Genomic DNA, 26,642 nt, shown 5'->3' on the forward strand with positions numbered 1-26,642 from the left:
TTGGTTATATCTGTGCTCTGCTGAAATGAAGCGCCTAGCAATGCTCCCACAGAGAGGGTATGGCCATGCCGAGTAAACCAAAGCACTGCGCCGTCGGGTAAGGAACCACCGCTCTCACGCCTGAGTGGCCGCCAGCCCACAGCCGGCTCTGCAGCTCAGCGTCCCGCGGGCTCCGTCTGCTCGTGGTCAGAAAGGGAGCGAGATGCTGAGAAGCCACCAGATGCCAAAGCTGTTCCAATTTGCTTTCCAAAGAGATCTCATTTTTTGGAGACACTTGTAAGAGCGCTCATCCCGGCCCATTGATTTCGTGATCCCAATAACAGTAGGAGCAATTTTGCAGACCAGTTACAGGAGCTTTGTGGCAGGCGAGTGCTTGGTCCAACAGCACAGCCAGCCAAGGTCTACCCAGCCTATCTCCGGTCCCGGGAGCGAGGGTATCTGCAGGACGGGCTCCGGCTCAGCTAGCGTGGGGCTATTTGTCAGAAATCAGGCCCTGTCTACGCTTCCAGCTGTCTAGGACACATGTAAAGAATCACCGTGGCAGCCCCTCTCCATCGTGTAAGCAGAAGCATCTCTGACCTGCCATTAACTGTAAACAAGCGCCGCATTCCCAGGATCGCAGAGACCTTACGGGATGCTTAGCCAGGAGGAAGCCGTGCTTTGAGCCACTGGGATCTGCGTTTTTTCTGTATTACCAGAGGAGCGGAAACCGGCTGTCTAACGCTATCATCCACAAAATGCCATCTAGGCCAGCTGTGTATAGTCCTTGGTTATTTTATGTGATCTCGTTAACGTATCCCTACAATAACCAACATGCACTAAGTACTAACGCAACAGAGATGGGATCAAAGCGGTTTTCCTTCTTTGACGTTTGTTGCTTCTTCCCTGTCAGCAGCCCTGAAAAAAATAATCTCCTAAGACAAAGAGCACGGTAAAAGCCAGTTCATCGCCCCGTGAGAAAGCACCTCGGCCGACAGCGCTGTTGCTCTGCTCCCCTGAGCAGACTTTAACGCGCCGATGACAGAGCACAGACCTAGAAAACAGAGGTTGTGTCCTCGGCAACCTCTTCCTGAGTCGGTGCTCTCCCCGCACAGAGTCCGTGACCTCGTGACAGCGATGCAAGATTGTCACATAGCTGGAAATGCCTCTCCTTTTATCGTAGATCAGACGTTGAGATGGGAACTCTCCCTACAAACCAGACTTTTTACATCTGCCCAGTTTGCGCGTCCGTACCCAGCACCGCTCCCACTGCAAAACCTAACAGCCCCTGGGAGTCTTCAGCATGAAAGCTGTTAACTCATGGTTATTAATGGCGAGAGGGAAAACGTTAATTACGAGTCAGTCAAGCTGATAATTGCACAAAGTTGTACAATTCTAGAATATAAAATTCTATAACCTGAGATTGGGAGTACTAACACAGACCGATGTGTGGGCTACGGCAAACCCCCCCACTGCTGCCAAGATCCCTCCCTTGTCCCAGTCCCCATCTCAGCTTATGGTACTACGCAACAGAAAGATCCCACCCTCATAAAATAAATACAAAATTTATTTAAATTGCCAGAAAAATCCTTCAGGATCATCAAATGATAATTTGAGCATCTTGCCTGCAAATCAGCCAAAATAATTTCTGTACTCCCCTCGTCCCACACAGTTTGTGTTTGGAAACTCCAATTCACTACTACATACTATTTCACGTGATATGTAGGTACTGTAGTACTTCACAGCATTTCAAATAATTGAAAAAAATATTTTTCATCTGTTGGCTTAAATTTGCTTATTAAAAAACCTATCGACGTAATCTAAAAAAGGAGATAGCTTTAATCGTGGGAGCTTTCGTGGAAAGAGATTAGTATTTCTCAGCTGCATTTTGCACATAAAAAAATCTGTAAGCACTTTTACTGCAGGAAAATGGGACTTAAAATATTTGAGGAGAAGGAAAAGATAGAACTGAAGGCAGCGGGTTGTGTTTGCTAAACAGTTATGCTCATGCATCAATGACACCCTCTGACATGTTTACGGAACTGCTCCCCGTTCAGCTCTTCACCTCCCAGCAGAGCTGGAGAGAGAAACATTCCAGCTGGGAACTCCCTTCCCGAGCGGTGCCTTCTGCGGGGCAGAGCACGCCGAGTAAGTTTTGCCCAATTCAGTTAATTGTAGAGAGCGTTCACGTGGCCAGCGGACACAGAAGAACGAACATCTTCCATCGACGCGCGTGTGCCTTCCCTCTAGCCGTGGGCTCTGCGCCTCCCGCCGGGGGTGCAACGTTTCCCGTGACTTGCAGAAGGTCCTTCTACCGTATCTTTTGCTTTGTTTGTGTTATTTTGGAAAAATAAGTGTTCTGGTCATACAGGCAGATGTTTCAGATCTTTTTGTACAAGCTTCAACAGGGAATGGATGTCAGGCCTTGCTCTTATCGCCTGTTCGAAGGGTTAATTGATTTTTGGAGGGTGGAACCAGGTGCTAATCATCAGGTTTTAAATTCTGAATGGTCAAGCGAGTTTCTGATAAAATAAAGAACAAGCGTTTTTTAAGCTTCAGGCAGAACCACTTAGGTGGAAGTTGTGCAGCTTCACATGAGTCAGCGCCGCAGGGGTGGGAATGACAAGCCGGTTCTGTTCATTTTCCCCAAATTCTCTTTTCTCCACCAAAGTAGTTAATTAAATTCCAGCTGTGTTAAAACGGACAGAAAAGCCCCGCTGCTTTCAGTGCGATCAGGATTTCATTCCCATTCGTAGCATTTTTGCATGTGTGGTCTCGTGCCCAAATTCAAGGAAAAATAAACTGTCATTTGCTGATATTTAAAAAACGGAATACGTCTGTATTGCTGGGTTTTGGTTCCTCCTACTATCCAAAGTTTTTTGCCCCATATGCACCAAATGACTTTACTTTTTTGACTTTTCTAAACCTTTTAGTACCTTAATTGCATTTTACTACAACATTTATTTCCAAACAGGGATTTAAAGATACAGAAAGTTCCAATGAGTGCGAGTTTTCTCCTTCTGCCTTTAAGCAACAGATACTTAAAAGTTACAGGGGGTCCTCGCTCTCCTTCCTCTGCCTGAAATTCTCAGGACAGGTCGTCTGGAGCAAATTGCACATTTTTCATTTGCGGCGACTGCGGGATACTCTTCCTCCGGGGCGCCCAAGGTGACAGGATGCCGTCCCCGCATCCACCCCGTCTGACGTGCGGCGGAGCTCCTGCCGATGCCCTGGATGCGACAGGAGCGGCAGCTCTGATTCATAACGAATCAGCAGCACCCCCCAACTCCCCCAGGCTGCCGCTGCCTCCCGCTCTCTCGCTGCAGTTATCTGCCCAAAAACGTTAACTCTGCTGTAAGATCACCCTTTCGGACAAAATTGCGTTTAGCTGAAATTTTAAGGTCTCTTTGGGAAGAGAAGCGGATGGTTTTTCGCCTGCCCCGGTGAGAGCAGCAGTTCCCAAAAACGAGCGCTGCCGCCGCTCCTTTCCTCTTTCGAGCTTCGGTTCTCCCTGCAGAGCGCTGCGGGACGTGCCCGGCCGCCCCCCCGGAGCCCAGAGGCTTTCCCAGGCTCACAGAACTCATATCGAAATTACTTGACATTTTCTTCATCAGAGTGACTCAAGTTGTGACAACATTTCCGTTACCCTTTTTCTAGTAATCAGTGTCAAATAAAATAATCTTTTTTGAGATGATGTATAACTTGAGTGTTAATCATTTAAGCTCGTTATTTCCAAGGAAATACGGACAGTGAGGGATATCCTGGTAGCCAGCCAGGGTCATTTATGGTAACTTTTTAAATAAGGCATATTATTGCCTGATACGCATGGTACAAACCCTTACCCTTCTTAACCACCCTGTTAAGATGCTTTCGGCGTAACTTGGATTGTATTTTAAAAAGGAAGGCCACGTGCTCTGTTCGTAACGTGCAAACGGGACCAAGCGCAAGCTCTGGGAAGCGGTCCTGCACGTGCGGATTTTACGCTATATCCACTTCCACTACAAATGAAACCAGCAAAGCCATTACATTAATCGCAACAGGAATAAAATAATCTAATACTTACACTGACCTTCATTTTGTTGTCTCCCGTTTCCCTCTTACTCCATCACCCGAGGAGGAGGAGGAGCAGGATGAGGATGTGATCTCCCCCAGCCCTTTCTCTCCAGGTTGGGGCTGGGCAGGAGCACTGGCGGCTCTGGCTGGAAGCCTGCGGAGCAAATGCCCAACCTCCTTCCCCTCCTGCCGCCTTCACTGGGAGCCCCAGAGGAGAAGCAGCTCTCGGGAGCGAAGGGAGCTAATTACGTAGGAAAATGATCTCCAGGGTGCAACTGGCCTGCAGCTGCTGCGGCTGGGCACACAGATGTCCCCCCTGCAGAGACCCCCGGGAAATGTCTTCTCTGCTTCGCAACTGCCTCATGGCAGGAAAACACAGGGCAGTGGGGATGGACCACAAAGGGAGGACTGGATTTTGAAGCATTTTTGCACCTTTTACAGCATCATTTTTTACTCCTGATTTTTTTTTTTTTTTTAGGTACTTAAAAGTGGTTTGATGTTCTTTGAAATACTCATATGCAGGTCTCCAGAAAACTGAGCAGATCTCCTTTGTAGTTCCAGAAATCCCTGCAAAATAATCTCACTCCTCAGAGTCAGAAAACCTGGGGAGGAAAGCTAAACATTAACTGCAGCTGAAAGGCTTTGTTTCCTTGATTATTAAAATAAAAAATCTTTAATGTTATTAAATAATCGTGTTATTTAAAATTACTCATAGTTGCTATTTGCTGAGCAATAGCTCTACCTAGATTATGCTTATGCAAATGCAGAGGTTTTACAGCTTTGTACTTGCGAACATCTTGGGGTCTGCAAATTTTTACTGGTTTTGCCTTTGCACGCGCTGCCTTTTCTCTGGCAAAAGCCTTTTCCTTCCTCTTTCCACAGTAGCTTCAAGATGAAATTAGCCGCTCACTCCCAAACCCACAGTCATGTAACTAGAAAAGCCATGCATCTCGGATAGAAAGTGAATTGAAAATGTTTTCTCAACAAAATCTACACCTCTGGGCTGGGACTAGGGGCAGACAAGCAGCTAATGCAGGTGTCCGCGTGAGAGAGAATTCCTGGCACAAAGCAGCTCATTTGAATCCCTTCCCCTTCCCTGCTCCTTCACTACCCTGGAATTTTTCAGGTGCTCCCAGCGTTGGAAATAATCCAGAAATACGAGCACCGAAGCCACACACCGCCTTTCCAATACAGTCAAACGGGGCAGGACGGAGGGGTGGAAGAACTGGGGCGATAACGGGAGCAGCAGCGGCGGCCGGAGCGCTCTTCCCCCAGCCCCATCCTGCGCCACCGCCACCTCCTTGATGGGACTGGGGCGGACTGAGCGCACCCCCCTGTCCCCCCAAAAACAAGGCAAGTTGAGACTGAGGAGGGGAGGAAAGGTGCTTGCTTCAGCGCTCAGTTGTTCCTGGTTTATTCTTTCTCAATCACTCGAATCGGTGATTAGAAGCTTGTGCAAAGGTGCAATAAATTAAATGAGCTGAAAGTTCCCTGGGTCTGACTGGTTTGCCCATGACAGCACTGTTTTACCTCTCAGGCTTCCCCAGGAAAGCTGGGCACCGAGCCCACTTCCACCCGGCCGCTGTCCCCAGGAGCCCCAAATTTCTTGTCCAAGGCCAGGAAAAGAGAGACCGCACCCCTCTCTCCAGCACTTCCCCGTGGCTATCCAGCTAACTCCTTGCTCAACGTATCAGCTCTGGCAAATCCCATTTTGAAGCACGTGTTTGCTCCCGGGGGTCTGAGATGGAGCCTGGGGGGCGGCAGCCGGGGCCGTAGGGACACGCGTCCGCAGGGGAGCCCGCGGAAACAAATCTCACGTCGTTCCTCACGCGCGTGTTTGTGGGCCAGGCGGGGATACGTGAGCCGGGCGTTTTGGAAGGAGAGACAAACTTCAGATCAGCTTAACGCCTGTTTTAAAAGCCTCCTAGTTTTCCTTCGGCAACCGCACGGAAAACGTCGTCACGCAGTACGGGAACTGTTTCCCAAGCGCAGCGCGTCGTGCTAACTGAGAGGCGCAACGTTTCCTGTGCAGATGATGTCACAGGTGCACATGCAAGAAGAAAGACGTAACATCACTTCCCTGGCTGCACTCCTACGCTGAATTCCTTTCCAGGAGCCGTTTTCCGCAAAGGCTACCCATCGCTTCAGGGCTACTGACGGTTGGCACGCGATGCTTCAAGGAGTCCAGGCAGTACAAAACCCACATCCTTAGTACCTTCGTATTAAGTATAACATTCAAATAATATAATAAAGAGTACTGCCGGGGTGGTAGGAACATCACGAACAGTTCGTAAATGATACAGCAGAAATAAATTTGCCTTTCGGTCGTTACTCAGCTGAAGCTGACTGGGTGCGCTATGGCTGTGCGTAAAGATCTCACAGCAGAAGAGATCAGCTCGCTGCCATCGCGTGTACTGAGCCATTGGCAATCCATTTAAGAAAACTGAAAATACTGTACCTAGAAATAGAAACTCTCTTCTCTGTGTAGAAATTGAAAATGTCCTGCATCGATTTCTGACGACTTAACGTGAAAAATAGTCCTCTTATCTTTACACGCCTCAATGGAAAATTCTGAGTACAAAAAAATGACTCATTGAGCTAGTACGGAGCTTTTTCCCCCACCATATTTTGTATCAAGTTTCCAGGAGGCAGTTTATTTACAGTAAACACTGAGATCGTAATCCAGGATGAAAATAATGATTCCATGACGCTGCGTACTCGCCTTGCAGACAGTAGGACGATGAAGGCGCTGACTTTGAATCGAGACTTCAGCATTCTCTAACCCTTATAGCTGCAGCAGGTTATTTTATCTATGCATACATAGAAAATTATACTAGATGCACTATGAATACACAGATAAATGTAAAAAACTGTATATATAAAGTAGTTCCAGAATTTCAAAAGAAACAAATACAGTACTTCTATAAAAAATTTCTTCTCTTTTGCGTGTAATGCAGGGAAATTATCTGTCATGCAACAGGTCACCTGGACTGCCACCGCCAGGCTCTGACAACATAACCGTGTCTCAGATGTTACTACAGGGAGCAGTACAGGTGGAACCTTGAAATTAAACACATTTGTGAAATAATAAATATATATTCACAGGCATTTGCTATTTGGGAATCCTGCTTTATTCACAGTCCTCCCCAAGAAGACGCTTCTTCCAGTTAATAGTTTTGTCACAAGAAGACGCGCCGGGGGACAGGAGGTGCACGAGTGTCGTAAAGAGCCCTTCGTCCACCTCGAGGTGAGAATACCAAACGCTTCCAACATCGCCAAGCATCAGGCTGAATTCAAACACCAAACCCGACTCTCGGACCCTTTTTACTTAATTGCTTATATGCTGTATTCAAAAAGCCAGACGTACCTTTGCAGTTCTGTCGATTCTGAGGTTTTTATCCATTGTTCTCATCCACCAGCGGCGTCACTTTGAGCAATACAGTTAATTGCGGGGGGATGAAGAGGCTTCAGCTTTGCACAGTCACCCTGCGCTAGGAACTACGTCTCAAGGAAGCCCATCTGACAGCTCTACTCCTACAAGCATTTAGGAATTTGCGAAAAAGATTCTCATGAAAGGTAATTTCTGTAACAACGGATAAGATTAAGAAGAACAGAAGCAAAACAGAAAAACCCTGTTAGCATCTACAAGTGAGAAAAAAAAGCCTGTCTGCAAGTGGAATTTTCCTTGATCTCTCTGCCTCAAACTTGTCGCAATTAACCGCAGGCAGAAGTCTCACCCCTCTGTTTTGCTGCATGTTCCTGTATTTCCTCTTTTAGAAACGCGATGAATACAAGAATACTACGTACTGCAGGGGCTGCTCAGTGCTCGATGCCAGTAAGACTGGCACAAACATATCAATTCAGGATTTCGAAGCCAACATTGCTCACACCTTTCAAAGCTGTCTCAACCAGTACAATTTTTTGTTTGAAGGGGCTCTCTGACCACCTCACGTATTACCACCCTCGCCTGGGGTCTGTGCTTTGTGAGACAGTCCTCCCGGCTGCACCAAGGTGTACGCACCTGCACAAGCACGTAGGCTTCGGCTCCTGCCCCACGACATCCTGCTCGGCGGGTAGAGCAGCTGTGCTGCAGCACGTCCGGAGGTCCTGGGCAGCCACACCGAGAACTCCCAAACCTGAGCTACAACTAACTCAACTACTTCTCCTTTATTGCACTGCAGTTTTTCCTGGGGTTCGGTCTCGCGGGGCAGCTCTGGTGGAAAGACAGCCTGCACGCACAGGAAGTGAGAACTATTGATCCCGGGCCAGCGGCCCCTCGCAAGCAGAGCGTTTGAAATCCGTTCCAGACCAGCCGATTGCAGAAGTGGTCTTTTAGGAATGACTTTCCCTGGAGCCACGTGCCAGTTGCTGATGGCCAAATCAGCGTGCCAAGGAACCCTGAAGGCCAAAAGGCACAAAACCATAATTGTGATTTGTCTCCAAGGTTGCTTTGCTTGCACGTGGGCAGGGCTCGTCGGCTGAACGCGTCAGCCATGTTTCAGTGATAGCGTCTTCCCAGGAGAGGCAAGAGCAGGTTACACGCCAGACGGATACTATGGACCTTTACAGGCGACGGAGACTTTCTGGACAAGGCGATCAATCCTGTGTACAGCAGTGCTCCTCTGAGCAGAGCAGCTCGCGGGGATGCAGCTACCGAGAGGTACAGACTGCAAAACTCCGCAAGGGCAAGCGGCTGCACTAGGATTTTAATTATCAAGTACACCTAGGTGTGAAGCTCCTCTGCCTGCAGCAGGAAGTGCCATCACATGAAGGACGGTGACTTGGGCACCTCCAGACTTGCACAGCAGAAAGACATAGTCCCCTTCGGTCAAACGCAGCTCTAACAGGACGATGTGTGTGCACAACCTTGCTGCCCCCTCCCATTCTCGTCCCCCATCAACCACCTTCAAGGGCCAGAGCAGCACTGGGGCGGTGCAGCACCTGGTTGCTGCACCCCGGGCTGGGTTATCTACCTGATCAGGATGAGTTCAGTTTCTTCCAGCCCTTATTTCTCAAACAGAAACCCCCAACTTCTGACCTCAAACAAGATGACAGCACGAAGAGATGCCAGTATCAGGATGTTTTTATGTCAACAGACTAAAACTCTGTTTCTACACTGCAAGTTAAAAGACCACAAATTAAAGAAGCTTGAGGTGAAAACTAGCATCCTGCTGATTGATCACAGCAGTGGTTTAATACAGAGAGCACCAAACCAGTATTTTAAAAACAGGAGTCCAAACACTGGTAGCAAAGGTGTTACTAGGGACAGAACTGAAACAGACATGGCACTACAAGAAAACAGCAACAGCTGTCACTTTAGCAGGCTGGCAGTGAGAGCACAGCACGCACCGATAGCTCTGCGGCAGGACTTCCCTTCTCCCTCCCAGCAAGCTCCGCTTCCCCGTGTTTCTCCAGCAAAAAAGCCACCAGAACTGCTATCTCATGCCTCCCATGTTTCTCAAGTTTTAGAGACTCAAAGGGAGGCAGAGGATTGCTAAGCATAAGAAACATTTTGCATAGCAGTAGCTATTAAGAGAAAACTAAGTTTCATCCTCTCTTAAAAAAATGCCCCCCATTCTATACAGTAAATCTATAGTTGTATCCGATTCAGATGTTAACACAAGCAAATTCATCCAGCTTTAACATGTCCCCAAAGACCCAGCCTTCCAATATTCATTTCTCCTTTGTTATATAGAAAGGAAAACTAATACATTTCCTTCTTTATGTATTAAATAACTTTTTAAAAGGTAATCTTTATTTAAATACAGACAAAACCTGTACCCTCATCAGCCCTTGACAAGACACTTCATCAGTGGCAATGGAAAGTTAATCCAGCAGTGAGAACCTCACATTTAAAAAAATATCCTCCTGAAAGCAAGCACAGAGCTTTTGACTGAAGGCAGCCTCCCACACAGGAGCCCACAAGCACCGTACAGGATGCTTGAATGAACCGACATGTAAAACTTTGTGCAGGCAACTATCTGTAAGAGTAAGTAGTGAATTTTCAAACTTACAGGAGGTTTAAGCATCCTGTTGAATAGGATGAGGTCTGGAAAACTTGTACTAGAGAGAATGGGGAGAAGAAACAGTGAGTCTGGGGTTTTGAATAATTAAAAAAAAAAGAATGTAATTCAAGTGCTGTGTAACAGACATAGAATGAGAATTTCTCAATAAAATTAAGCAAAGTGACAATTCTGAGGTACATATGCAAAAATTAATAAGCACACCACTTTCTTTCGTTGAGAGGATACTAAAAGGTATCTGGCAAAGTTATTCTCATTTTCACATGCTGCAGCACTGTCACATTTTACAGTTGCAGTGTGGATATTCCTTGAAAATATTATGAATTTACTTTGAGGTCCCACTTGTTAATTTGAAAGAAGACAAGATTTCAAGTCTGAGCTTTAATACCAGAACTAGAACACCATTTCCTGAATTCATCTAAACAATTTAAAATCCTGTTTCAAATTCTTATGGCACAAGACTGGCTCAGAATTGAAGGTCCACTTGGCCAATTAAAAAAAAAAAATAATTAAAAAAAATAATCCACCAACCTCCCCCCCAGACTAAAAGATACAAACCAGAGCTTTACAAAGAATGAATCAGAACTGAAGGCAGTTTAAGGCTTCATTAAAATATTTGCCAAGTTCTGCAGTCACTTGTGTAATCCATTCTTCAAACAGACTTCAGTGGGATTGCAGAGATACAATGCAGAGCAAAACTGGCTCATACTGCCCAGTTTGAGCAAGATGCAGTCACATTATCTTTCACGGGATTTACAAAGACAGGAGAACAAGTTTAATCCTTCCTGCAAGGATCATTTTATTCTCCCCCCACCCCCACCCCTTGAGTACAATTAGAGATGACTTACAAAAATTAATGCCACACACACTAATAAAAAAAATTAGCGTGAGGCAAAACTTAGTCTCAGTATTTTGATATCTTTCTGCCATGTTTGACAGAATTAAAAACCAGACACAGCACGGCTTTCATCTAGGCATCTGTTGGCAGTACAATCAATACAAGATGATATAATTAATCTGGATAATCACTGTTTTATAAAGCTGTCCTTAGTCCGTCGTTGACCTCCTGTACCAAAATCGAGCCCTGTAGTCGTCGCTGCAGGTCATGAAGCCAGGATTGGTGGGAGAATGGACGATACAGCGGACAATGCTGTTGTGCCCAAGAGAAAGAAGATTTCTCCGTTCAGCAGTTCTGGAATCCCAGCAGCAGAGACTTATGGTCCTTTCATCAGGAAGCAGCACATAATCTTCTGTGTGGTTGAAGACAGCTTGTGTCCTGTGTACTTGTCGTCCACTCAAACCAGCTCCTAAATATATACAGCAAAACATTAATAGGATCAAGTTTTACAAAGATTTCAGATACCCGAGAATAAACCTCCCAGAAGTATCAATTTCCGCAGTCTACAAAGGAGCCTTATTTTCCCAGTTAGCCTACCCCTCCCACATACAACACGTGAATCAATAATGAATATTCTTTTGTAGTTATATATGTGGTATATTCTAAAATTTCTTAGAAGACAGGAACATTAACTAGTCCAACTGTGTCAGTGGAGCCCAACCACTCAGTATGGGCACAATCACTTAACTCTGAGAGCACTTTTGGCCTTATATTTTTTGTATGAAGCTTATAGCTGTAACTAAGACCACAGACAGCAGAATACACAGATTCTCGCTACCAATGACAACTTTTGGTTTTAATGCATATATCATCCGGCACATTGCATGACCTACCTCGGCCATACAGTCCCTCCATACCCTTCAAATAAAATGTGTGTTTCCTGTAGAGGCATTTACCATGCCATGCACACACCTGCATCCTACCTGATACTTGTTTTGCAAAAGTTTTATCAAGGAGGTGCTGCACCCTGCTGGTTGAGAGCAAAATAGAGCTGGCATACAAAAAAGGACCGTACACATCCTAAAAGCTGACACACACAGTCGTCAACATTTTCTCCTCTTATATGCTATGACTCCTAATGCTTAAGCATGTTCCTGCTTGACCCAAGCACTTCACAGCTGCTATCATATGGAAAGCTTCCACATCCTTAACCATTCCTTAAGTCCTGCTGAGATCAAAGCATGGTATTGTCAGCACACGCTCTGAGCACGACTACCTTGCACACAATTGCATCCTTCAAAAAAAAAAAAAAAAAAAAGACAGCTGTAGCTATTTTTCAGAATACTGCCATGGCTTACTAAAGCCATCTTTTGGGTCTAATGGTTAAAACAACTGCCCCAAAGTAGGTTCAATTCCCCATCTGGGTGGGTACCCTGCAGGAAAGCAGCCTCCTCTAGCCAGAGATGGATTAGGCATTAGTTTTGTCCCTTCCTATTTAAACTGTGCCCCTAGTCTAGCAATAAATAGAAAAGTCACAAAATCTAAATGATCACCAGCAAGAAGAGCAATGATTCTGTTTTGTTTTAACAGTCACTGTTTCTAAAACACACAAAAAAAACCTAGAGAACAAAACCCTCTGCATGTCCTAGTCCTTAGGGCAGTGTTCCTTTTTACTTTTCCCTAATTTAGTGGTAACATCCCTCCAAAGCAATGGAGTAACGATGTCAGAAAAGTCTCTAAAATCTACTCAGACTAAACACGTTTACACCAACTGACATACAAGAATCACAGCTTCTCTCCCGTAGTTAATCTACATCAAGCGTTTTCAAAAATTTGGGGCAATTTTTCCTCCAAGCAGCCATCTCCCGTTGCCTTTAAGAATTTCTGTTCTTCTGACAGCATCACCACCCATGCCGTGGGTTGTACCTGAAAAGGACGGTACCTGGGGGTCACCTGCCACGTACCTGTGTATTTGACCAGTGTTCGACCAGTGGATATCTCCCAGAGTTTAGCTACAGAGTCTTTTCCACTTGACAAGATATACTTTGAATTTTTGGAAAAAATAGCAGAACAGACTTCAGCTCCATCATGCGCCTTCTCAAAAGTAGTGATACAGCGATTTGAAACACCATCCCACAATTTGATGCATCCATCCTTACTTCCCGTCACGTACATGTTCGCACTTGCGTTGTAATTTACTGAACATATAGCGTCAGTGTGCTGATCTTGAGGATTGCAAGACACAAAACATTGGAAAGTATTGATATCATACAGTCGTAAGGTAGGGTGCTGGGTACCAACAAGTATGAAATCTCCAGAAGGGTGAAAAGAAATTGAGCGCAACATCTCTGCTTCCTGTTTGATCAAAAATACATAATTGGTGTAAGAAAGAAAAAAAATCTGAAATGGAAGTGTCAATTCTGGTGGCATTAAAGTGCTAGAAAACTAGTTAAATTATCAGTTAGAACAACGTGTTCTGGTTTTGCAAAACAGAAAATGCTTCATATGGGACTAAAATGACAGGCCACCTTTGAAGGTATCGTAGTGTTTGTCCTGGAGCAGCTTGCAGTGCCTGCTCACAGGATATCGCACAGACGTGACAAGAGGCTTTGTCAGCCAGTCACAATCCCCAAAGCCCACCACCACACAATCCCAAATTCTCCTCCAAAACAAAGAGAATATAACTGACTTCAAAGTTACCCATATTAGATTTGGTCTAGCTTAACAAAAAGCAGACAGGCACTGGATTTAAAGTGCACATTATGCACAAACTCGTAACATGTAATTACTGTAACGCCTGTAAATTTTGTCGCTCCATATACCTACACACCTAACCACATAGAAACTCAGACACAATTCAGCTCACCGATACCTCGGTACTTATACATTCAAGCTTTGGTTGCTCTGAACCGGTATTGTATCTAACCTGTATGTATTTGAAGGCTCTTTTGGCAGAAGGTTTTGAATAATCAAACAATTTAAGTGTGTAGTCCCTTGAACCAGATGCTAGAATCTGTTCTGTTGGATGAAAAGCTAAACACGTAACTTCATCCACATGATCATACAGAGTTCGAATAACAGGGTGATTTTCCATGTTTTGCTGTGCTGTCTCATTCATCATGACCTAAAAAGAACATTCAACAAGTTAGAGTGTTAGCGAGCAGAACATGCTTTTAACAGGAAAGGTAGGTTTTATACTTGCCCAAGTGGGAAACAACAGCTACCTTTCTGACATGTAACTAGGCACATAATCACTATTACCTTAATCATTTCAAGGCCCATTATATATTATTATCAGATAAAATCCCAGTATCTTTACAAAGGTCAGCTGACTTGCTCAATGACAACCTGGTTTCAGGAGCAGAGAACTGATGCAAGAAAACACATCACTGTCATAAACAGTCCAAATCAAAATACTGTATTGCCGCAAGCTGTCCCAACTGGGAAAACTGCAACTTTTACTCACGCAGCATACTGCTGAGAACTTGGTGTGCACCCTGCAAAAACCGCAACAACCCACTTTTAAACTGCTACCTGATAACTGCATTGGAGAAAAACTGAAGCAGATAAATAAGTATTCTGTGAAACTGTTCTGAAATACACAGCCACTGGAGGCTGCAGAGCCCAAAAGTATAAGCGGGTTCAAAAATGAACTGTGTTCAGACAATACAGCAATTATCAGCAACTATTCGAAGGAATTTCTGGCTGAATTCTCCAGACTGCTGCCAGAAGTTACACAGGTATACTTGCCCTATTTCTTCTTCCTTTTCTTCAAGGGTACTTTATGAGCCGCTGTTGGAGTAGGAAATATGGTGAGACAGATACTTAGTTCGACCCACTGAGCCAGTCACAAGGCACGGACACGGCATGAACAGACAGCATCTCAAGAACTCACAAAGTGGTTACGATTCAAGTCATATTTTACCTCGATAGGCATAGCACTTTTGGCCAACATTCTCTCTGTATCAAGAATTTTTATTGAGGCATCAGCAGATCCTGTAGCTATTAACTGTCCGTCTCTGCTATACGTAGCTACGCGACATGGTCCTTTATGAGATGTGACATAACAAGTCTCATATTCAGAAGCCTCAGGAGACATGGTCTGTACATCTGCATCAAATTCCAAGTCAATTCCCGTGCCTGGAGCTACCGTATCTGACCTTCCAATTGCATATTGAACAGCACTGTCATCGTTCTCCATTCCTGAAAAAAAGAGAAGTTGATGCACTTAAACCAGGTTACCCTCCTCCTCGGGCAGACAGTCTGTGGTCTATAGACCTCTGTAACAGCTACAAGGCAGGGTTTAGAGCCGCAGCCCGTTTGACAAAGCTAAGCTAGCGGAGCAGGTTTAGTGATACAGCAGTACTTCTCGTGAGAAATGAGAGGTACTCCAGCTTCACTACAGTGGGACACAGCTCTTAAAATTAACCATGGAAATACAACCAGCAAATATTGTAAATGGTAAGGACTGACAAATGCACTGAGAATCAGTTACCTAAGCCATCGACAGGCCTCTAGTCAGCTTTCCACAGGGAGAAACAAGCCCTGACACTACTATATGAGATTTAAAATAAAGAACTGAAACATTTACCGATTCTTTTCCTTTCTGCTTTATTGCATTGAACAAAAAAACCCCTATTCCACAAACAACTATCCCAGCATTGCAAATGAAAATTTTGACTCCTCTTCACACCCATTCTACAGATTTTTTTTGTGGTTTTGTTTTGTTTTACTTCCAGGATGCATCTACAGAACAAAGACAGCTCAGCACTGGAAGTGGTAACAGGGCAGACACAACAATTTTCAGCTGTGTGCCCAACTGTGATCATCAATTCATCAAATGCAACAGAAAAGTTTTTCTTGCTTTCATCTACAAATTGCAAGTCTAGCGTTATTATTTCAAACAGACACAAGGCTTCACATATTTATACTCTTGGAACTCAACTAGTTCAGGCGGCAGAACCAGTTCTGTTACAATACAGAGAAGACATGATGCTATGGCTAGACCTCCTCCAGTAACTTCGTCAGCTTGTTTCAACAGCAGCTCAGGTATTCTGACTACATACTGCGGCACAGATGCACTTCCAGAAAGATACACAGAGAGAGAACAGGCAATACCTTTGCTGAGACCCTAGACTGTGAAGCTTATTTTCTTGTGGCTGATATATAAAGGCTAGTGACGATTGCCACTGGAAGGGCTTGCTCCCTTTCCAACACTGTCAGGAACAGTCTTATAGAAAATATTTCGGAAGTTGGCAGAGAACTGTGCGGGTCAATTTTCTATTAGGTCTGCGGACTCAGTGATCCCGTTTACTGGGGTGTATTTTTAGAAGGTTGCCAGTCACCCAGGACCCTGGGCAGGTATTCTTACGTCTTAAAGAAGTTTAAACAAACAGGTTTTGACAACGCTTGGCGATCTGGTTTGCTTTTGACACATATTAAGGAATTAAACATAGAACTAGAACGTCCTTCAAAAAAAGCCACGGAGGCAAAGGCTGTATCTAAACATCTAGAAATGTTATGCTTTGCATAAAAGATGTCTTTTCAGTAACACTAACCTCTTAATTCACAAGGATTTAAGCTAGTGATTTAGAAACTGGACTTTTATGTTAGCTTTTTATTCCAGCTTACCTAACTTAATTAGGTGCAGCAGTTGTTCGGATGGTGCACAGACTGATTGTGGTTTTATCTCATTTATCAAGCCATTGGCAATATTTATGTATCCATCATAAAGCAGCTGACTAATTATCAGTTTATAAAGTTGCTGACGGTCTTTCAAACTGACTTTTGTTCTATACATTGTGAGCAAGGAATGCCTTGGAGGGGCCTGAAATAAATAAAGAAGAGAAAATCACATACAAGAGAGTTCCATGAAACAACCACAGCTTTTAAATAAAGCACATCCTGCAGAATTTCAGCGTGGACACCAAGTCTTACCATATTTTAGGTAAGGCTCCGAGACATAGAAATCAAAGACACAAAAAAAAAAAAAAAAAGAAAAACCTGTTGCACTCGTTTGCTGTAGAAATTAAAATCTCGCCAATAAACAGACCACGAGCTGTACAAAGGAGCAGGAGAAGGCAGAAATAACGCGGCATTAGTTAGCAAAACGGTTCTGTCAGTGCGTGTCTGCACCGGCGGGCACTGGGGAGGCGATGGAGACGAAGCGTGGGGGGCAGGCGAAGGGCTGCCCCCCTCACAGCCCCGGCCCGCTCCCCCCTTCATCCCGGGGGAACGCATCCTCCCCGCGCCTCCTCCCGCCCGGCAGACGCCGGTCACCCGCCCGCCCAGCCGCTCCCGGCCCCGGGCTGCGAGCCCAGTAACGGGCAGGGAGGGGGCGTGGGGGAAAGGGACTGAATGAGGGCGGGGAGTGCTTAGCCGGAGCACGGCGGTCACAGAAAACGAGCTTCGAGCGCCGACGGGGACGGCAGGGGGGGGGACGGGCAGCTTCGGGCGGGAGCTGCGGGGGGCGAGGCCCGGCCCGGGCAGCGGGGCCGAAGGCGAGGGAGAGCGCGGAGCGGCCCCGGTACCTACCGACCCTTCCTTCTGCCTCCCTCGCTCTCCCCCTAAAATGGCGACCGGAGCCCTGAGCGCATCGATTGGCGGCGGCGGCAGGGGAGGAGGCGGCGGCGGCGGCCGGGACCGCAGAATGCTCCTCCGCGAAGGCTGCTGCATCGAGCGCCCGCAAATCGATTGGAGGCGACTCTTGAAGGAGAGAATTGCAGCATCACATGACCGTGACACCTCGCGCGCGCGCCCGGGCGCTGCCAAGGCCCGCTGTGTCACGTGACGGGTGACGCACCGAGGGAGCCCCCGAGCGGCCGGGGGGAGGGGGGGGGAGGGGAAGGGGGGCGGGGGGCGCCGGGCCGGGCGGAGCGGGGCGGGGAGGAGGGGCGGGGCAGGGCAGGGCGGCCCGCCGCCGGTCCGGGGTCCCTCTGCCCCTTCGCCCTTCCGGGGAGGCCGGGGCCTTGGCCGAGGCCGGCAGAGCCGCGCTCAGAGCGGCAGGCCCTGCTGGCTGAGCGGCCCGGGGCGAGGGGGGGGGTGGGTGGGGGGTGTCCGGCTCCCAACGGGAGGGCGGCTGGTTGCGGGAGGCCGGGGTTCTTTTGTGTCCCAGCGGCACAGCTCCGAAACGCCGCTTCTGCCGAGACAGCGGGATCCCAAGCACGGGGACCGGAGCGGGCTGTGCAGTAACCAGTTGCTGGCACGGCCGCTCGGCGCTGCAGGCCTCCCCGGCCGTGTCAGCCGCTCGGGCGGTGCGGTCGCAAGCATCGCGCGCTGCCAGACAGCGCGGTCTGTCAGCAGGCCGAGAGCCTGTCCCGAGAGCGCACCGCCGCCCTCCCCAAAGTCCTACTCACGTCAGCCTCAAGAAACGGCAGTCGAAGTGGACGCGGGTCAAGGAGGGGGGCTGCCATGCTACCCATGCCCCGCGGCAGCTGACGTCTATCACATGCTGCAGCGACACGACGACCCGACATCTTCTTTTTACCTATCCTGTATCACTTGTAAACACCAACACACACACCAGGGTCGCCTTCGCACTTGTTTTCAGCACCGCAGGGACAGTTAAAAGTTGCCTTCAATCGCGGTTCTTCAGAGGCCCGAAGTACCGAACCTAGTTTCGCTGCCGCTGGTCACTCAGCGGCCAAGGTCCCCCTCACAGGCGTGAGCAGGACCAGTGGGGCAGGCGGCAGCTGAGACGGCACGGCAGCCTCCCGCTCCTTGCGCGCCGCTACTCACAAACCGCACTCGCTGGTCCTCGGCGGCCGCTCAGCGACTCCTCAAGAACCTGCGTGGCTCTGGCAGCTGCTGCGGGTCGCCGCTGGTGTGACACGAGGGGTCCGCGGGCTGGCGAAGGTACCTCGGGCCAGGCGTCCCCCGGTGTGCTGTGCCGTGCCGAGCCGAGCCGAGGCGGGCGTCCGCTTCACACTTGTCCTCAAGAGCCGACGGCACGTGGAGCGCTGCCCTGGGCCGCACGTCCGGGCGAGCGCGAGGCAGAGGCCTGCTTCACCCCTCCGCCCGTCCTCCCGCTCCTCGGGGCTGCGAGCTGCCACCCGGGGCACCTACCTCGCCGGCCGGACACAATGGCCCCCGGCCCCACTCGCGCTCGGCTCCACGCGAGGTGGCAGCACCGCCTTCTCCCTCGGCCCGGGGCGGCGGGTGCGTGTGTGGAGGAGGAGAGGGAAGAGGCTGGTGCCTCGCAGGATGCGGGACTAACCTGACGCCCTTCCCCCCGCCGCCGGGGCACGCTCCGAGGCCTCGGTAGCCGTGAGGAAAGGACGGTAGTTGTAGCGTTGCCACAGGTGGGTGGTCTGGGCGTACGCGATTTGCGTAACGGAAGACCCGGCCAGGCAGAGACTTCGCGGAGAAAAGTGTGTAAGCGGGGCGCCGATCCACGCAGTTGGAGTACGGAAGGAGCCAGCGGCGGAGAGACGGTACGTAAAATACGCATGTAGCGCAAACACCGCCCTCGGGGCGGGGGGGTTAGACCTACTCGGGATACGCAGCAGGCTGCCGTTGCGCATGCGCCCCAGAGGCTCGCGGCGACGAGGCTCAGCCTCGCAACGAGCGGAGCGTACGGAGAGCCAATCGGCGAGCGGGCCGGTTGCAAAGGAGCCAATCAGCGGGCGCGAATGGCGGGAGAGGGGCCAATGGCGAGAGGCCGTAGTTTAAAGGGTATTTAAGGGAGGGCCGTTTGAATTCAAACAGCCACGGCGGCTGGAGAGAGCGGAGCGGAGCAGGGGGTGAGCGGGCGGCAGGCCGGGGCTGAGCGGGCCGCCCCCCGCGGGACCCTGCCGGCCTAGTTGGAGGCTGTGAGCGCAGGCTGGCGGTTGCGGGGCCGGGCCGTGAGGCGGTGTGCTGTGCCGTGCTAGGCCCGGCCGTTCCGGGCCCGGACTCGGGGCCTCCCGGTGCTCGAACGGGGTGGGGGGCGCGTCCTGAAGTGGCGATCCGAGGCGTAGCGTTTCGTGTGGAACTGACCCCTGTTGGCTCCGTCTCATCCGCAGGCTGAGCTGTATGTAGCTTTTCTTCTCGGGTGCTATGGATAAGAACACGAAAGAGAACCATGCTGGGTACCCCGGTCGTGCTCCCAAGGTAAATCACTCGTGCGAGGAGGAGACACGCACCCAGCAGCCAAGAGCTGCAGGTTTCAAGCGGTCTGTGCTAATTAACTGCACTAAATAGCAAAAAAGGGGGAAAATCTGTATTGAAACAATGTTTTCTGTGTGCAGGAAGTAATTGCCGATTTTGTCTTTCGGTAGTTTTGGAGAGAGCAATGCCCTGGGCTGGCTTTTTTATTATTGTTGTATTAGTATGCCATACATGAATTGTGAAACTCTCCTCATATTTTAAATATAAGATCCTTTAAAGAGAGATCAAATATGCGTAGCCGACTTAGTCCAGGTGTGGCTTCCAAAAGCAAGCACTGCGTTCACATCACTATTGACGTGCCCGTGCAGCAGTACTCAAGATCACCCTGATGATGTAGTTTCTTCTATATAGAAACACAGATGTGTTCTCACTATTTTAACTTAAAACCATATCGGTCCTGGTAAGGTTTCAAGAATAGCATAAACAAAGCTTCTTTTTGATCAAGCTATTAATATAATATTTCTAGTGAACTCAACTAGAAGACTAAATAATATCTAGGGGAAGAAAAAAGTACAAAGTGCTGTACAGTATCATTAGAGTGTCAAAAATGTGAGAAGCCAATCACTATCATTTGAATTTAACTGTAACCAAAGTATCCTAGAACAACTAAGAATTTCTTAAATGTAAGCCTAAACTACCCTCCTTTGCTGGAAGCAAACAATTAAAAGCAGATAGCTGAACCTTACTAAATAAACTTGCTTTGTTCTGCTGAACTCCCATTGCAGTACAAGGTATATTAAGATGAACAGCATTAAAGCAAGCAATGACTGAAAACGGTATATGCTTTTATAGTATGGATCTGCTGCCTTAATACCTTTGGCTGATGTTCTTCAGATGTGTGTGGGAAAGTTCTGCTAGCTTTAAATAAGTGTGCTCTTGTAGAAAACTGCTAACTTTTTCTTGTCAATGTAGAAACTTAAGAATGTTTTCATTCATAGAACATGAGATCAGGCTACCCTGACATCTCCTGTTAATGTGCTTTGTGTTTTTTCCTGCTCTACTGAATGGGGCCATAAAGGTTACAGCATGCTATTCTACAATTAATATATTATCTTGTCTTTTTGAAGGTTGCTAATCCCATTGGGGATGGCCCAAAACGTGTCCCTGTGTCTCAGCATTCCACCCAGAGCCGGTTACTGAACAGTGGAGTTCAAGCACAACGTGTTCTGTGTCCTTCGAATTTTGCCCAGCGAGTTCCTGTGCAATCACAAAAACCTGTATTGTCAAACCAAAAACTGTCTAATAACCAGACAACACAGCAGCCACGACCAAAATTTCTGGCCCAACCGACTGCTAGGCCTCAGGTTCCAAGCAAGAACAATGAAAAACCTCAACAGGCTCCAGTACCTGGTAAATCTGAAGATGGTGTACCTGTAGCTGTGGTGTTGTGACACTGGGGATACTTGTGCTCTGTGAAGCAGAGTGCAGTGCAGAAAACCTAAAGCTGATGCTGATGACGTGGGACAGTCCTGTAGAGATGTTGGTTGTGCCCAGAAACAGCACAGCAGCACATACTGCAGCTTAGGTGTTCCTGCACTACCCCTGTTGCCAGAATTACCTATTTAGAGCCAATATGGTTGCTGAGAAGTTTTCAGGTGCTCACTAGTCAGCTGTGAGTGAATGTAACTGGCACTTGTACATGACAGTTTTTCCAGTATTCATGTTAATCTCTTACAAGGATACTGTATTTTGGGGGGGAAGCATAATGGGTTTTTTTATTTTAAGGGAGCTTTTAAAATTACATTTTGATAGCACTGATAACTGCTATGCTGCTTTGCCAATAGTAAACTATACTAGGTTGTTTGAAATGTCATTGAATGTGTTCTAAGAACTGTTGCAGTTACTACAGAGAGGTTAAATTTGGTCCCATATGAATTTTTGATTTATGTTCATGGGTCTGGTTCATAAAGTTGATCTACTTCTCTATATGTAGCAAAAAATTCTGAAGCAGACAGCACCTCTAAACCGAAAAATGAAGAGACTGCTAAAAAGAAAAATGAAGAGACTAAAAAGTAAGTTGCGTGCCTCAGTTGTTCTAGCTAACTGAGTCTTGTTGGAGTAGGCTTGGTTTTAATTTTGTGCAGCAACCAAGTTGCAGCTAAGCTGAAGGCTACTTGAGCCCCTTGGTCTCAGGGAACAGTGGCCCTGCACTTCAGAGACAATGTATGAAAACGTAGGAAAGTTTACTTTGACCTGATAATGCTCAGGAACAAGGATTTTCTGTAACCTAGAGAAGACTTTCAGCTAAATGAGTAATAGCTCTTCCCACAAGAGAACACTGATAGCCACTGGTCCAGTCACAAGATGTACACTTGAAAACAAAGCTGCCTTCATATGTGTGAGAAGCTGGTGTTTAACCACGGATGAAGTTAACTTGTAGTATGGCTACAGTAGCCAGTTCTGACACACACTAGTATGTACATCTGTATCAAGTGCATTGAAATGAGCCTGGCTCGGCATACACAGTTTTGGCTTCGTAAAGACTGAAATCTAGTTTGGATCACGAAGTATCTATTGAACAGGAACATTATCAATTGTAAACGTAGGTGCCAAAGCCCATGCAAATATGTAGCTTTTGTAACTCTGTCTTTCCCCTTGCAGAAGGCAGTGGTCTCTTGATGATTTTGAAATTGGTCGTCCGCTGGGGAAAGGAAAATTTGGAAATGTGTATCTGGCACGTGAAAAGCAGAGTAAATTTATTCTTGCACTGAAAGTACTCTTTAAAACACAGCTCGAGGAAGCTGGCGTAGAGCATCAACTACGAAGAGAAGTTGAAATACAGTCTCATCTTAGGTAAGTTTAGTGACCAATTCCACTTTGCTTCATTTGTGTTCAAATAAAGTAACTTTGTTTATGATAACATACACTGTTGAAGAAGAGAGAAGCTGCTTCTTAAACATGCGACACCTTGAAATTGCTAGTTAGGATTCTTTCCTTTCTGCACCAAGATTTACCTTTGTCCAGCTTGCAATGAAGTAACCTTTGGTAATAAGTCTTCCCACTACAAAAAAACCCCCAAACCCAACCCTTGTCTGCTGCTTGGATTTACGTGGGTAACTGCAATTTCTCGAGTCCAAGCTTGTTTCTGGTATTCTGTTTCCTGGAAAATAAGCCTAACTTGCTGAAGACATTAGTTCTTTCACAGAAAGAGTTTAATGTGTTTAAGCTTAAATTCCTAAACCCCATAGGAATTGCCACCTTCAGTGGTAATCTGCTCTTCCGGCTGCTGTAGAGGGATGTTCAAGCAGATAGGAATCTTGGCTAGCTGCTTGCTATAGGGAGTCTAAGCTGCTGCTTTGATAAACACCTCTATCTGCTGTGAAGCTCTCCTAATGGCTGTGTTGTGAGCAGAAGCAATGCTTGAAAGATGTTGAAGTTCCTATGCTTGCTTTGGAAGGGGGGAGGCAGGAAAGGGAAATTAAAAGTTCTATGGACAAATACCTTGTTCAGAAGAATATTTAAATCTCTTTGCAGGCACCCCAACATTCTCAGGTTATATGGCTACTTCCATGATGTTACAAGAGTCTACCTTATCCTAGAGTATGCACCTCGTGGAGAAGTCTACAAAGAACTTCAGAAGCTTACCAAGTTTGACGAGCAAAGAACTGCTACTGTAGGTTGTTCTAGCTGCTTAAACATTACTTACTCAGATAGGAAGAGCGTCTGCAGCATAAAGCTAGCTCTTCAGATAATGTTCTGTAGTCTGTTGTGTGAAACAGACTCCTTAGATGCTGGGTTGCTTGTGCACGTGTAAGAACGAATAAGTTGGGAAGACAAATTGCTGCACAGCACTGATAAACAGTGTTCAGTCTTGCTTAATAGCAAGAGCTTGGTCACTTCAGGCAGGGCCTGTATTGTGAGACTTCGAGGGCTTAAGGAATGATTGCTGTAACTTAAACTACTAATTATGCCTAGAAAGGGCTATACTGTAGCCAGATAAGCTAGAGCGACAATGTCTTAAAGATTCGTTCTCTTTCTGAATACAGTACATCACAGAACTAGCAGATGCCCTATCATACTGTCATTCAAAGAGTGTGATTCACCGAGACATCAAGCCAGAAAACTTGCTGCTTGGATCAAACGGAGAATTAAAAATTGCTGACTTTGGATGGTCTGTGCATGCTCCATCTTCTAGGTGAGAATGCAATATATATCTTATGCAGTGAAATACTTCTGTGGTGAAAACATTAGCTTTCTTGTCATGCTTATAGTTGTGGAATGGAGGTAAATGTGAACTTCCTAAAATACTGGAAAAAATCCTTTAAGAACTGGGCCACTGCAGCAAAGGTCTTTATAGCCAACCTGTGTAGCAGAAGGAGTGTTCTGTTCCTGTGTTTTTGACTTGTGTAGTTCAAAACTTGCTGACCCTGAAACAAGTGGAGAAGGTTGGTGTACTGCTGTAGGGTTACAGTGGTCCCCGAGATGAGACTAGCATGTGTGTTCAGACACCACACTAGCAAGATACTTAAGACATTTCCTTAATCAGTGTGAATTGCACCTGATGAAGGAAGACTATATGGGGATGGAAGAAAGGAAGGATAAGACTGATTGCAGTGACTGAGATGCTTTAAGGCAAAAGTAGAAAGTTTACTGCTGGAACTTCTTTACCAGGTATTCTGGTGGTGCTGAGCCTACCCAGGGTGGGCTGTGCTGTGGTACAGATGATTGCCAGCATTAGCTTCTGTCTGGCTTTTGAAATGGAACTTATAATTGCCATAATCAGTAAATGATTAACTTATACTTTTCTTCAGGAGAACAACTCTCTGTGGGACGCTTGACTACCTGCCTCCTGAAATGATTGAGGGGAGAACACATGATGAAAAGGTGGATATCTGGAGCCTGGGAGTTCTGTGCTATGAATTCCTTGTAGGGAAACCACCTTTTGAAGCAGAAACGTACCAGGAAACCTACAGAGCTATTTCCAGGGTATGTGCCAATGCTTATCATAGCTGAATTGTGCTGCCTTTCAGTTCTGCTGTCTTACTGAAGCTTAACAAATGGTCATTTTGAAGAAGGGCATGTATTGTAACTAGAACTGTAGCGAGACACAATGATATGCATAAAACTAGATTCCTAAAACTGTCTTCAGTCATTCTACAGAATGACTGATGAGACCCTAAGATACCTTGCCTGACTTCCTTGGTTCTACCCTGTTTCTGCCTGCATCTGAACTCCTACCTCTCTCATAAAGCAACTAATCTTCACATCTTTCCTTTTCTAACTTATGAATATTTAACATTCAAAAATACATAAGCTTAACTTTTCCTGTTGCATACCCTAGAAAGGTTCCAGCAAACCAATCCTGTTTGAACTACATTGAAAAATACCTTGTTTTCTTCAGGATTACGATGAAATTACTTAAGCTTATCTCAATAGGCATAAGGTGCACAGCCCACAAGGCTGACACAACTTTCCTTTCTAGATGTACCTCGGAGGGTAGAGCCCTTTGTCTCTCTAGTTTGGTTATTGTCAAAGAATTTTTGCATCATCTTTTAGTGTCCTTCCTCTTCTGTAGGTGGAATTCAAGTTTCCTCCATTTGTAACAGAAGGTGCGAGGGATTTGATTTCCAAGCTTCTGAAGCATAACCCATTCCATCGACTGCCCCTGAAGGATGTACTTCTTCATCCATGGATTACAGCAAACTCTACGAAGATGCCCAACAGCAGAAAAAGCGATGTTGCTGCCCCATCCAGAACGCAGTCTTAGCAGGGGTAACCTCATGGGATCAACAAGAGGAGTCTCGTACTGTGACTACTGTAATGCTTACAATAGGAAAAACAGGTCTTGGACTCCAATGGCAATTGGAATGCAAATCTTTGGGTTGGCTCTGTCTTAAACTCTAACTGCAGTGTAAAATTGACTTTTAGCTGGAGGTTGTGGAATATTTAACATACTTGAAATCAGTTACATGTGGGCCAGGTCTGTTGATGTAAGTATTAAGGTGTTCAAGGCTCTTATGATGTGGTCTGTCCTAGTAATGGTTTGTTGTCCCAACAACAGGAGGAAGTTGTGGTTCTAGCTTATTGAACAGTGCAATATCCCGGAGATACCTGCCTCCTAACTTACTGGGCTGCTAAGGGTATCAAACTGTGGTGTAATTAGAAAGTGAGTGAGGTGAATGCATTTCTCTAAGTGTCCTAAAAATGATGTGTGCATTATTTTTGTCTCTATTTTGTCTTAAATGTGAGCACTCGACTTTTTAAATAAAGACTTGTTATATACTGCCACCAGCATGGTAATGTTCCTTATGGTGTTTATCACTTCCCCCTGGCTGTCTCTAACCACTGGTCTCTTTGCCACCAGTACAGCTTGACTCCTCATCTGTGATCACAAAACAAGTTTAGTTCCCACCTCTGTCAAAAAGGAAGCTGGCATAAAGTTCTTACTCAAAGTGCTGGTACCACCAAGTAGATGTGGTCACTTCCTATTCTACAGGCACAACACAGGATTCCAAGGTAAGTACCAACTGTGGTGCTACCTACCTCATGGGGCTTCTACTGCCACTGAAACATAGGCCTGCTGCTGCTTTTTTTTTTTTTTGAAGGTCTGGAAAGTATTGTTATCAAATGGGATATATAACAGGAACTAATATTAATGTATC

The 26,642-nt window shown here is 46.6% G+C and overlaps 3 protein-coding genes across 11 annotated transcripts in view; 1 reads left to right on the forward strand and 2 right to left on the reverse strand.

The window, feature by feature from the left end:
• CASS4 (Cas scaffold protein family member 4) overlaps positions 1-11,171 on the reverse strand; it is a 26,688-nt gene extending 15,517 nt beyond the window's left edge. Inside the window, exons 1-2 of one of the 4 annotated variants that reach the window (XM_054845101.1) lie at positions 11,085-11,171; positions 10,047-10,095 (exon numbers count right to left, since the gene is read on the reverse strand). In XM_054845101.1, the coding sequence (XP_054701076.1) occupies positions 10,047-10,061 (15 nt within the window). In that variant the 5' untranslated portion in view covers positions 10,062-10,095; positions 11,085-11,171. Of the gene's footprint in view, positions 1-4,042; positions 5,110-7,399; positions 7,567-10,046; positions 10,096-11,084 lie in introns of those variants that run through there. The other 3 variants (XM_054845100.1, XM_054845104.1, XM_054845102.1) reach the window with 3 other exon arrangements.
• Positions 9,759-19,091, reverse strand: CSTF1 (cleavage stimulation factor subunit 1). 3 transcript variants are annotated; one of them, XM_054845106.1, is made up of 8 exons: positions 18,249-19,091; positions 17,428-17,598; positions 16,525-16,720; positions 14,819-15,096; positions 13,820-14,017; positions 12,858-13,248; positions 11,085-11,362; positions 9,759-10,095 (listed from the first exon to the last, which is right to left on the reverse strand). In XM_054845106.1, the coding sequence occupies exons 1-7, from the start codon at positions 18,366-18,368 to the stop codon at positions 11,103-11,105; spliced, it is 1,614 nt and encodes a 537-aa protein (XP_054701081.1). In that variant the 5' UTR covers positions 18,369-19,091; the 3' UTR covers positions 9,759-10,095; positions 11,085-11,102. The 3 variants fall into 3 exon arrangements, with proteins under 3 accessions (XP_054701081.1, XP_054701080.1, XP_054701082.1); XM_054845105.1 differs by having other exon boundaries at positions 9,759-11,362; XM_054845107.1 differs by lacking the exon at positions 17,428-17,598 and having other exon boundaries at positions 9,759-11,362.
• Positions 19,092-19,171: 80 nt separating this feature from the next.
• Positions 19,172-26,267, forward strand: AURKA (aurora kinase A). 4 transcript variants are annotated; one of them, XM_054845111.1, is made up of 9 exons: positions 19,172-19,325; positions 19,896-19,983; positions 21,108-21,390; positions 21,974-22,052; positions 22,642-22,833; positions 23,515-23,653; positions 24,027-24,175; positions 24,792-24,966; positions 25,556-26,267. In XM_054845111.1, exons 2-9 carry the CDS (start codon positions 19,930-19,932, stop codon positions 25,745-25,747), a joined length of 1,263 nt encoding a protein of 420 aa, XP_054701086.1. In that variant the 5' UTR covers positions 19,172-19,325; positions 19,896-19,929; the 3' UTR covers positions 25,748-26,267. The 4 variants fall into 4 exon arrangements, with proteins under 4 accessions (XP_054701086.1, XP_054701085.1, XP_054701083.1 ...); XM_054845110.1 differs by lacking the exon at positions 19,172-19,325 and adding an exon at positions 19,453-19,566 and having other exon boundaries at positions 25,556-26,261; XM_054845108.1 differs by lacking the exon at positions 19,172-19,325 and adding an exon at positions 19,609-19,634 and having other exon boundaries at positions 25,556-26,261.
• Positions 26,268-26,642: the final 375 nt, after the last annotated feature.

Source organism: Grus americana, chromosome 17, assembly GCF_028858705.1.
Source record: "Grus americana isolate bGruAme1 chromosome 17, bGruAme1.mat, whole genome shotgun sequence".
Lineage (NCBI taxonomy): Eukaryota > Metazoa > Chordata > Aves > Gruiformes > Gruidae > Grus > Grus americana.